Here is a 12,868-nt window from a genome sequence, read left to right as displayed (position 1 = left end):
TTTTAAATAGGGATAATTTTTAATGATTTTAATAATGTCACAGCTACAAATATTTGGTTTTTAATTGGCTTTTATAGGGGAATTGTTGTGTGTGTTGTTTGTATTGTGTTATTTTAATATGCTGTGAGCCGCCCTGAGTCCCGTGGGGAGAAGGGCGGCATATAAATTATGAAAAATAAATAAATAAATAAATAAATAAGAATTTGAGTTTTTCTCTTCCTTTCTTTTCTCTGCAAATAGCTTTAGAGTCCCGATTAAATAGATATTTGTAATCCAAATAGTTCAAAAAAGATTTTTTTTCTAAAATTTATAATTCGCTCTTTGTCTACAGCCCAGATTGTTGTCTTTTTTGTCACAGCTGTTCTTTGTTGTTAAAGCTTTGAAGATCACAAACACAAATTAGCTTTTCTCAGGTTTTGCCAAGTCTTATATTAAAATCATAGCTGTCATAGTCTTCATTCACCACTAGGTGTCAGCAACTATTTGTTTTTCAATTTCCAAAATGAACAATTGTCTTTAGAATGAGAGTCTTAACCATTCAACGATTTTACATTTATCCAGATTTAAGTTTTAAATTTCAGGTTTTATATTTATTTCACTTCCATATTTTTTGATCTTCCATAAAAAGATTAATTCGCCGCTTCCGTTTGCATAAGGGTGGGGCAGAAATCCCCCTCCTTCCCTTTTGGAAGTATTTTGCTTCTTGGGGATTTTTTCCAGGAAATTAAATATAGAATAGAAAAGAGAAGATCAAATTCCTTACCCAGTGTCAAGCACGCTGTTCACAGCTCTACTGGTTAATACTTTTGGACTTTGGTTGCAAGTAGCTTGAGCTGGTCGATGCAGTACAGCCAGCCATTCTCCTGTCGGGTTAGAAGGCTTTTCCCAAGTCGAACGGAACGACCTCCGCCGTTCCAGAATCACTGGAGCACCCTTCTTTCTTCGCCGCCTCTCCGGGGTGACTTAGACCCATTTAGGGTCCCCTGGCAGAGCGAAATTAGCTGCGGGGGTGCGGAGAATCCGCAAGCCTGCTACCGGTCGCTACCGCGCAAAAACTGGAAGTCCTCTTGACTAAATGTAGAACTTTACTTTTTTCACCATTGAATTTCATTTTATTAGATAGCGCCCAATGTTCAAGTCTGTCAAGATTCTTTTGTATCTTAAGCCTATCTTCTGGAGTGTTTGCTATTCCTGCCAGCTTGGTGTCGTCTGTAAACTTGATGAGTTTCCCATCTGTCCCCTCGTCCAAATCATTGATGAAGATGTTGAAGAACATTGGGCCCAGAACAGAGCCCTGGGGAACTCCACTTCTTGGGCATGGATATTGGGGATGTTTGTATGGGAAGTGAAGGTACTATTATTTCCTTTCATTCCCTTCCCTCTCTCACCCCATCTACACATTGGAAACTTCTGAAGTTAAACCCATGCAGCTGGGATTCAACAGAAGCCTGCTTACTATCCACTTCTGTCTGTACTATGGAGAATCTAGCCATTACACATGAGGGTGCCACTGCATCAATAGAGCACTGTAATTATGGCAAGAAGAGCATTTGTCCAACAGGTGATCTAAAGGCTCCCAATCAGAATTGAGATGGTTTTATTTCCAGAGGTTCCAAAGCTGCAGTAATTAGAGGTTCAGCAGAATCCAGACCTGCAGAGCTGTATAGAGACATTTAGCCAATCCTGTTACCTTGCAAATCTCATTTTGCACTGGAAGACAGGCTCTAATAGATTTTGGCATTACTGGCAACTTCATTAAATCATCTGTGTATACAAATGTAACTCTTCTTACTCAGCCTGTCAACTCTCCTGATAGGGTTGAGATGATTTGTGGCCAACTGTCATGTTCAGGTCCTGTTGTGGAGAGTAGTAAATCACTACAACTCACCACCAGGAATCATCACCAGCTCCTTAAGCTCTTCTTCACCTTTCTCTTACATGTTTTAGTACTCCTAGAAATGGACTGGCTTCATGCACACAATCCACATGTTCACTGGAAACACAATGACATTTTTCAATGCCCCCTGAACGCAAGACTCATATCCTGCAAGAGGGGGTCGGGTGAGACTCCAATCAATTCAGAAAAAAAAAATAGAACTAATCATCCTTGCCTTCCAAATATGTTAGATTTCTTAGGGGAAGGAGAAACTCAAATCCTGCTTTCTATTGATTTTGTGATTGTATAATCTTATTCCAGGAACATAAATCCCCACATGGCACCCATACTCCAGTCATATTTATGATTCTTATCAATAAATTATTTCAAGCAGCTGTCTTCCTTTTTCCTCAAAAAGAATTGTTCCCTAAGTACAGTCCTTGATTACCAGATGTTGAACTGTCTAATCGTTAAAGAACCTCATATTGGAAACATGAGAAGGTTGTATCTTCAAGAGAGCTTACAAGTTGGACTTCAAGAGAGCTTACAGTGTCATTCATACAGTATGAAAGAGAGGCATACTGCAGATATACCACAGAAATTGCCTGTCACTACAGGAAGTGTGAATGTATAACATTGGCCTTCAGATTTGCAAATAGCCCATCAATCTTTGAGAGATTTATGAGTAATATTTTTCATTATTTCCTGGACAAGTTCTAGCTAGTCTATTTGGAGGATTTGTTTATGCATTCTGGATATCCTGCCTTCCATATTGATCATGTTGTTCACAACTCCTCAAAAGCAGCTTCTATGTTATGCTGGAGAAATGTGACTTCAATCTGCCTCTCTAAGATATTATTTCAGATACTGTATTATATTTCCTCTGAAGGAGTTCAGATAGATCTGGTGAAAGTAAAGTCTATTTTATCTTGGGAGCTCCTACACTATCAAAGGTGTATAGCTTCCTTGGAATTTGCCAGTGTTTACTATAAATTCATTTCTGATTTGCCTGTGTCACTGATTCTCTCTCACGTCGCTGGCTCAGCTTGTCTAGAAGGGTATCTCTTTCATTGAGATTCCAAATGAGCCTTGCATTAACTCAAACAGATATTCGCTTCTTAGCCTTCCATCCATCTTCTCACTTCTGTGTTAGTCAGGCTGATTTCGCCTTGGGAGTTGCTCGTCAGCAATCTGCTCTGAGTTTCCAGGCAACTTCCTCCCTTGTGTATTTTTTCTTCTCAATAGCTGAACAAAGTTCTCATAGTTTTAAGAAGGAAGTTTTCTTTTGACCATTTGAAAAGGCCTATCAAACCTGGAGCCGTTTTTCTAAAAATACTTCGCTATACTGTGCTGTAGAAGTTAGAACAAATCACAGGAACCTAGAATAATAGTCTTTTCACAAGCTTACTCAACGTCAGTGAGACAGGTTCACCACACATTTCTGAAAGATCTTATTTCGGCTATTGGACGTCACCTGTCTCTGCCCATCATTCATAGTTGGGTGGGAAAAATGAGAAGAAAAATGCCAGCTTGCCATAACCTGTTTTAACTTTCAGCATGATGTTTAACATTTTTATCCATAGCAGAGAGCAAGTAGTCCTCGATTTATTATTGTAATTGAGCCTGCAATTGCAGTTGTAAGTCATTGCAGTCCTATGCGAGGCTTCATATGGCCAGTCCCAATTTTTTGATGTTATTTGTGGCAGATGTGAAGCAATTCATTTCTCCCCAAGGAGCGTTTTTGGCCAAAAACTGGAAGTAAACACCAGAAATCAGCAAAAAAAAAACACCCTCACAAATCACTGTCATATAACCATAGGATACTGCAAAAAGCCATAAAAATGAGCTGGTGTTGTGATTCCTCACCAACCAGTGGATCCAGCAGCCGAATCTGAGGACTCAGATGAGGAGGAGAGGCCTGGTGTGACACTGGAGTCTGAGAAAGGCTCTGAGGAGCACCAAGACTCAAAGTTAGACGAGGAGCCTGGTCCCTCTACTCACGCTCGGGCAGAGACACAGTAGTTTTGGGAGCCTGAGTTGGGCGACGATGAGGAACAGCTGGGGCCAATCCAGATGCATGGATGCGCAGAGAGGAAAGGCGAGCAAGACAGAGGAAGGCAGTGGAGTGGCTCCAGAGGCAAAAGAAAAGCCATTAAGAAGCCACGCCCTGGCTGGACTATAAAAGATGGAGGTGTGGGAGGAGCTGGTTGCCAAAGGCAACCATTCACACTGCAGCTTTGTGTTTTGTTGATTGGGTTGTTTGCCTCCAAAGTCTTGGACATTGAGTCAGGTGTGTAAAAATAAAAAGGGGGTTGTTTTTCTTGTGGGTCCTGCCTGGTTCCATGAAGAGGGGTTTTCCTTGTGAGTAAAGCCGTTGAACAAGTACTTGCATAGGCTGGGACAGAACAGTTGGTTGGCCAAGCAGCCAAAGTGACTGCGGCAGGTGAGGCCGCCATAACTTAGAAAATATGTCATAAGTAGCTTTTGGGAGATTCATTATAACTGCTAGTGGTCACTAAGAAATCATTTATACGTTGAGGATAAGCTGTAATTGCTATGGAAATAGAAGTAAGACTCACCCCTCCCATTCTGAATCTGGTTTCTGGATCCAGGTTGGTTTCTGATCCTTCCAAATATGCACAGTGAGAGCAGGTAGAAAAAAAAAGATATTGTAGGCACAGTAGAATTTCTCAGGGAAGGCATGCTGATTATCAACAGCCCAAAGTTGCTCAGCTCAAGGCTGAGAAACACAAGGTTAAATATGCTTTAAGGTAATAGGAAAGGCAAGAGAAAGAAGCTCTGTAATTAATTTGCTGCAGATGTGAAAAGTATCTCCACTTTATGTTGATTAAAGTAGATTCATCCTAGTATACCACAAGGATTATAGCTATGCTCTGTCAAGGGTCTGGTAGGCCTTGGCCCAGTTTGGTTTTGGCATCAAGGAAATATCAGGGTGCAGGCCAGATTAGAGGAAAAAAAATATCCCAGAAGAAGACAGTTGCACACCATTTATGTATTGCTGCCAAGAAAACTACATGGATGTGTCATGAAGCCATCATTGGTCAAGGATGACATGAAGATGTTACCTTTTCTATTATTTGAAACCACACTTCTGTTGATGCCGTTTAAAATTGCATGTGCCCAGCCACATCACACAAACGTTTGCAGTCAAAGAATATTCCAGTAGTTTAACAACTTAATTAACACCCATTAACACCCTAAATCAGGGGTCCTTGACCTTGGCAACTTTAAGACTTATGGACTTCAACTCCCAGAATTCCTCAGCCAGCAAAGCTGGTTGAGGAATTCTGGGAGTTGAAATCCACAAGTCTTAAGGTTGCCAAGGTCGAGGACCCCTGCCCTAAATAACAACTAAACAACATGCCACACACAACCAGGCATGGAAAGAGAGAAGTTCCCTGAGGATGGGCTTCAAGACAAGCCCGAAAACTTGGAAGACTAAACCTTTGGTCCCAGTGACCGACTCAGATTGGATCCTGCAATATTCCGGTACCATTTCTTAAGTAATATTATTAAGCCAAGTATTCTGCATATAATTTAGGTGCATTTGATTTTTATTTCCTCAATGAAAAACTTTGTATTTTTCTCTATGCATTTTCATTCATTCATTAATAGCTGATTTTGCCAACCCATTAGAATTGGGGGTATTTCTGACTTATAAGTTATTAGCTACCCCATCAAAGTTTGTGCTATCAATAGATCTGATGAGAGGGCTGTGCAGTTCTTTGCATTTGGAAGAGAAAAGGTATATTTGCCATATGCCTATTGGCTGCCCTTTGCAGCTGAGATGAGATCCTAGAAAATGACACCTATAGCTGAAGGCATTGCTCATGGGCATTATGCATTCTGTGCGGACTTTGGTATGCTCTGAGCTTGTTTGTTTTCTTGCAGATGTTTCATTACCCAACTAGGTAACCCCATCTAGTACCGAGGGGTAGTTGGGTAATGAAATATTTGCAAGAAAACCACCAAGCTCAGAGAGCACCAAGGACCACACAGTTCAACCCTGAGCTACAAAAATTATCTTCTATTGGTACTGTACATTCTGTAGCATCTTTTTCACTTCACCATTTGAAAAGTAGTTCCCTCAACTCTTCATCCAAGTCATCATAGAAATACTGAAGGACAGTAAGATCCAGGACTGAACTCTGCAGCATCCTGCGTCTCCCAGCTTAATGAGGAACCAATGATGAACAACACATTTTGAATAAGATTTTTGAACCAAATTGTATTATCATTGTTATATTGTCCAGCCCACACATTAGATAAAATTATACAGTTATTTATTCTGAGAATTGATGATTCTCACAGCTCTAAAAAAAAAAAAAAAAAAAGCAAAATGGAGGCTTATAAACGGAACCACCTCTGCTGCAGACAATCCCTGAGCACCAATCTCTAATTCCATGTCTTCTGAGCACTGGCAAGAAAAATACTGTTTACTAATTGTTTTCATTTTGAAAATTAAATTAGAAAAAGAATGATGTAGCCATAACAATTGGTGAAAATGGTATTGTGAATAATTATTGTAATTATTTAATATGAAAATATCTGTTATTTTTAAATGCTGGTGTTACTTGCAGGCCTGTCACTAAAATGCATAGTATTTAGAACAAATGAAGTATAGCATAATTTTAGCCAATAAGGGATTCAATACAGATAAGATTGAAGTTGCTTTCTAGTTTGTATTTAACATCTCAGTTTAATCAATAATTGTTGAACCAAAGTCTCAAATAATGCCTGGTTTTTCGTTAAGTGGAAATCTCAAAACCTGTCTAGATTCTGGTTATCCAGAGTTAGTTAACTTTAACATTGAATTGGGATTAAGAGAGGTTCAGAGAAAAAATAAAAGAAAATAGGAATAGCCCTGTTTAGTCTGGGCAAGCCAAATGGAGCATTTTGTTTCTCGCAGTGGATAACTAGATGCTTGTGGGTGTTTCCAATCAAACATCGTAGGAGATCCTCCTCTCCTACTATTGTTGCCATGCATTTGATATTTGGAGATAGCCTTCCCTCAAAGCAGAGCTAACATCAAGACATTAAGTCAAATGCCTGCCAGTAGACCTTCCGTGAATTTATCCAACTTGCTTTTAAAGCCATCCAGGATAATAGTCGTCATCCCATCGTGTGGTAATGAATTCCAATAGTTAATTATGTGCTGTAGCAAGAAGTCCTTTCCTTTATCTGTTGTAAATCTCCTTCCAGTAAGCTAGACCAGTAAGCTACTCCAGTTGTACTTTTTGTGGAAGAACCTGACTCCAGGGATTCTCAATCCCTGGGCCGCAGCCCACTATTGGCCCGGTTTCGAACTGGGCCATGTGATTGGCGGGCCCTTGCGCTCATGTACAAAGCTCTACTCACACAAATGGAGCTTCGCGCATGAGTGCAAGCACCCTTCGCTCATGAGAATGGAGCTTTGTGCAAGCGGTGGGCGCCATTCATGCGAGCAAAGGTCACCTGCACCTGCCGCTCACACAAATGGAGCTGTGTGCGTGTACACCTGCCATTCCCCCACGCCAGGTGACCAAGCTGGAAAGATTGGGGACTACTGACTTACTCCATACTGTGCATGATCCATTCACCTTGATCATATCTTCCTTCAGTTGTCTTTTCTCTGTGCAAAAGGATCTCAGATATTCTTTTAAAGTAGATATTTCGCCCCTCTTTTTCTTTTGATGCCCTCTTTGTCAACTGTTTCTACTGTTTCCTTTTTCGAATATCTCTGATACAGATTTACCAACAGTTTATATAAAGGCATTCCACTGATGACAGTTCCTTTTTCCTTGTCTTCACAGCCATCACCCACAAATTCTACAACTTCAATCAGCTATCTACAGTTTCACCAAGATTTTTTCCCCCAAATGATTATAGATAAACTCAGTCCCCATGTATATATGTGAAGTTAAGATATTTTCCCCCAATGAAATCATTTTACACTTACTTAAATTGAACTGCGTATGCCGTTGAGATGAATATTCATCTAATTTAAGAGATCCGTCTGGAACGCTTCACATTTCGTTTTTCACCACCCTGTATACTATGATGTCATCTGCAGATTTGGCCAGCTCAGTCTTAGTCTCTACTGTATATCACGATCATTTATGGACACAGATCTTTGAGAAACTCTACTTCTTGTTTCCTTCCTTTCTCTGAGAATATTGCCCCTCTGTTTTGATTCTTTGAGCTTTTTAAACCGATTACCACTCAGTGAAAGGAAAAATTCTGTTACCCTGTTCCAATTTCAAGACAGGGTTGGCTATCTGTTGCTTTCGTCTGCAGGAAAGGCAGTTGCCAATCCAACATCCTTCATGGTAGCCTTCTTGTCTTCTTTCAGCATCCCTTTCATTCTTTGTTATCTAGCGGCCCAACCACCCTCTATGGCTATTTCTTGGATGGGGTTCTGTTTTGTTTTGAACATATGTTTAAAAGCTTCTGATTGTTTTCCTTAATTGTTTTTTGACTTAGGTTCTTTTTCTACGTGTCTTATTACCATCTGCACAATATTTCTGCCAGGACTTTTGTTCCTGTTTTATTCTCCTCATTAGGACAGCCTTCTCATTTCCTGCAGGAAACCTTCATAACTTTTACAGCTTCCCAGCTACTACTACTGAAAGTGGGGGGGAGGCATGCTGGCCTCTTCCTAGATTTGGTTGGCCCATTCTGATACTGTACAATATATTCCTGATGAGTCTCAAAAATTGAGGGACCATGTGAAGATACTGTGAAGAAATTTAAACCCTTGACTTTATTTTTCAGATTCTTTCACCAGCCCCCTCATTTTTGGGAAGTTTCTATTTTCTACAAGGGAAAAAAATGAATGAAACTTCCTAATTTGAGTATGTAAATTAACAGCTATTGAATGTGATTTCCAGATATAATGTGCAGTAATGGTTTTACAAGCTGGAGGAGGCCGTAAAGTCACATGCCTCTCACCATTATTGTGGGTTCACAGACTCTCCCTTATAGACTGTCAGCACGTAACCACTGCATAATTAAAATGCTTCGTTCAGTTCTTTCAATAAAGCTTTCCATTCTCTTCTTCTTAAATTAATGTAAGGAAGTTATGGTTCTCAGGCATATTTCATGGACATCGGTCTCTTCAGATATATTACATAGAATAGTATAGAATATGAAAAATGTAGAGAAGGACATGCAAAGAAAAACCAAATGCACATATACAGTATAGATGCTACCTCACTCAGTATAGTAACTGTGAGAGGGATCTTGGAATCCTAGTGGACAATCACTTAAATATGAGCCTGCAGTGTGCAGCAGTCACCAAAAAAGCCAACACAGTCCTAGGCTGCATTAACCGAGGGATAGAATCAAGATCATATGAAATGTTAACATCACTTTATAATGCCTTGGTAAGGCCACACTTGGAATACTGTATCCAGTTTTGGTCACCACGATGTAAAAAAGATGTTGAGATTCTAGAAAGAGTGCAGAGAAGAGCAACAAAGATGATCAGGGGACTGGAGGCTAAAACATATAAGGAACGGCTGCTGGAATTGGGCATGTCTAGTTTAATGAAAAGAAGGCCTAGGGCTGACATGATAGCAGTATTCCAATATCTCAGGGGTTGCCACAAAGAAGAGGGAATCAAGCTATTCTCCAAAGTACCTGAGGGCAGGACAAGAAGCAATGGATGGAAACTAATCAAAGAGAGAAGAACGTAGAACTAAGGAGAAATTTCCTGACAGTTAGAACAATTAATCAGTGGAACATCCTGCCTCCAGAAGTTGTGAATGCTCCAACACTGGAAGTTTTTAAGAAGAGATTGGTTAACCGTTTTGTCTGAAATGTATAGGGGTTGGGCTAGAAGACCTCAAGCATTCCATCCAACTCTGTTATTCTGTTCTGTTCTATTTTCTGAAAGGGAGATGGGAGAATTCAGGGCAACACTACTTTTAACTTTTGGATAACTTCACCAAAATCACTCCAAGGTCCCAACCGTTTTTCCTAAAGGGTCATAAACTTTTCAAAGAAAAATATTTCTTGAGCCTCAAAGGTGAACTACGATTACTAATATAGTCACTCCTCCCTCTACACTAGCTCATGATGTGCAGCTGCAGTTATGAGTTATATGAATCCTGATGGCCAACCAAAGGATCACTGCAGCAATGCTGGAGAAGGGTTTTGAATGATAAAAATGACAGTGTACATAAAAATGACAGTGTACACAACTTTAAGACTTGTGGACTTCAACTCCCAGAATTCCATAACCAGCTATGCTTGAAGTCCAGTAAGTTTTAAAGTTGCCAAGATTGGACACCCCTGGTATAACCTATTGACCCTGGGGATGTGGCCAAGGGGATCCTCATTATCTGATATTCTCAGGGACAACGAGTTAAGAATTTTTCAAGAACATCTGAAAGCCTGTCCTGAATCATGGATTCCTGTCTTAAAATAACTATTGGGGGGGGATGTTATTTTTATCAGTAGCCTATTATTGCCATCTAGTGTTCATCATTAAGATATATTTATTTCTGTCACTTAAGTGTGGGGAAAGATTTAGCCTGTATGATTCAGAGATTCAGCAGTTGGTTTCACAAACACGGCATATCCTTTCACCTGACTCCCCTTAGCACTTGTACTGTATATATTTACACTTGAGTTTTCCTCATCAATTTATCATTGTTGAGTTATGATCTCTATTCTGGCCATTCCTTAATATTAGAAATAATTTGCTGTGGTTGCAGTGATTTCTTCCTCAGCTGAAAATCCCATATGATGATCTATACTCCCACATTTATAAAATATATTTATAAAATATAGACTTCCACAAAGTGCTTCACACCTATTGCACTAGTAGAATACCCTACCAATAAGTGCAAAGGAATTCTGGGAAATTAGTCCCAGTCTGTGGGTGGGGGGAACCTGTCATAGTATTATTTTTGCAGTGACTCAAGTGTGGATTAGCCTCACTATTACATAGAGGAATCCATAGTTGTGGGATACTGCAGGTTAGATGCATGGACAATCATTTTTCAGTTATGACTTTTAGGATCCAGAGGAAATGTCAACTGGCAGGAACTAAAAAACGCGCCTTCTCTGCTATAGACCCTGCCCTCTGAGGTATTCTCCTCTCAGAGTTGAGGATTACCCCAGCCCTGCTGACTTTCTGGGTTTATACCAAGCCTGAGGCCCTTAGGGTGTGAAGGGCCCTGCTTCCTGGCTACACTGTAATTTAGAATGAGATTTTTTTCTCTTGACTGCTATATATATTTAATTTGTATTGTACTATAACAATTTTACGATTATTTGCTACTCAGAATCACTTGCTTGAGATGGGCAACTATAGAATTTGAATGAATGAAATATGGATGGATAGATAGATAGATAGATAGATAGATAGATAGATAGATAGATAGATAGATAGATGGATGGATGGATGGATGGATGGATGGATGGATGGATGGATGGATGGATGGACAGACGGATGGACGGACACAGACAGACAGACAGAGCAATATGTGCCTTTCAGATTCAATTGTTAGGCAATTTGTGTTAAATCTGAGAAAGGGAAATGTGCATCTAGATTCCTTGCCCAAGACATAAATTGATAACCAAATTTAAGAGGTCAAAAGGAGCGTTTCATTCTGAAAATATACTAAGGCAGCAATATTCATAGTACTTTTGCTAACAGACATTGCAGGGTTGATAATGTTGCTGTGAATACATTTTGTTAAAAGAATGTAAGGCAATTATGCCATCTTTGTGATTCTGGTTGTTCTGGTTATTTTATTTATGCCTGGTCCACTGGATCCAGTAGTGGGATTCAAAATATGTGAACAACTGGTTCTCTATGTGGATGCCGCTTCCAGAAGTCCATTCTGGGCCTGGGCAACAAAAAATTAGCTACTGTTTCTGTCAAACTGGTGCGAACTGGCTGAATCCCACCACTGACTGGATCTCTATTAATTATATTTTATCTTGCTGTGATACAAAATGAAAATTTCAAAAACAAAAGCACGGTCAGAGGAGCTTAAGCTCCTCTTTAAGCAACTCTCTTCAAATTCCTCTTTGGTAATTCTTGAGGCAATAGAGAGATACAAGCATCCTAGAAATTGCATGACTGAAATTCTAGATTTAGATGTTTACAAGTTTATATTGTCATTATGTCACAATAAGTGTACGTATGTACATACTCAGCTGGATACAATTCAAGATCAAGTCTGACTCCAAAATTATTATTTTTATACAATTCTCTGGTAACTTGTCTCATCTCATATCCTACCAGCATATCATGTTTCTTTTTCTCCTTATGTCTAGTTTGCAGCACCCCTCCTGTCAATATGAAAGTGAAACTCGTTAACCGAACAGCCTTGCTGGTGACCTGGAATCAACCAGAGATTATCTATCACCCACCCATTATGAACTATATGATTTCCTATAGTTGGAGTAAAAACGAAGACGAAAAGGAGAAGACGTTCACTAAGGACAGTGACAAGGACCTGGTAAAGCTACAGCCGTCTGACATTGCCATTAGTGTTAAGATAACCTCACTTTCTCTGCCCTCAGTTGAAATTATGGATATAAAATGTCTAGGGGCTTAAACTGGTTTTTCAAATTTGCATTGAGTTCCATTAACAACATGGATGGCATTGAGAACTAAACCCATTTCATAATAAGAAACCACCTTAATCTCATTCTTTCTATGAATGGTTTAGAAGAGCATAGAGCAGTGGTTCTCAACCTGTGGGTCGGGACCCCATTTGGGGTCGATCGACCATTTCACGGGGGTCGCCAAGCAAGACTGTCCGCCATTTTTTTGTCCGCCATTTTTTTTCCCTTTTCCGGCGGGTGCCTTACCTCCCTTGGGCTGGGCCAGCTGGTGGTCGGCCTGCTCCGTCTCTGCCGCTTGCCAGCTATGCCTCGGCCGGCGCAGGGCGCGGAACCACGCATGTGCGGCGCTCCCGGGCAGGGAAAGTCCTCGACTTAACGACCAGTTGGGTAGTCCTCGACTTACGA

General features: G+C 40.2%; 1 protein-coding gene across 1 annotated transcript in view; it reads left to right on the top strand.

Annotated features, from left to right (window-relative positions):
- Positions 1-12,868, top strand: part of LOC107283319 (receptor-type tyrosine-protein phosphatase gamma) — a 37,794-nt gene that overhangs the window by 19,234 nt on the left and 5,692 nt on the right. Inside the window, exon 3 of the mRNA XM_015811205.1 lies at positions 12,170-12,354. Coding sequence (XP_015666691.1) covers positions 12,170-12,354 — 185 coding nt within the window. The remainder of the gene's footprint in view (positions 1-12,169; positions 12,355-12,868) is intronic.

The sequence above is a fragment of the Protobothrops mucrosquamatus genome, unplaced genomic scaffold, assembly GCF_001527695.2.
Source record: "Protobothrops mucrosquamatus isolate PMUCROS unplaced genomic scaffold, P.Mucros_1.0 scaffold_48, whole genome shotgun sequence".
Classification (NCBI taxonomy): Eukaryota; Metazoa; Chordata; class Lepidosauria; order Squamata; family Viperidae; genus Protobothrops; species Protobothrops mucrosquamatus.
This window is presented reverse-complemented; position numbering and strand designations above follow the sequence as displayed.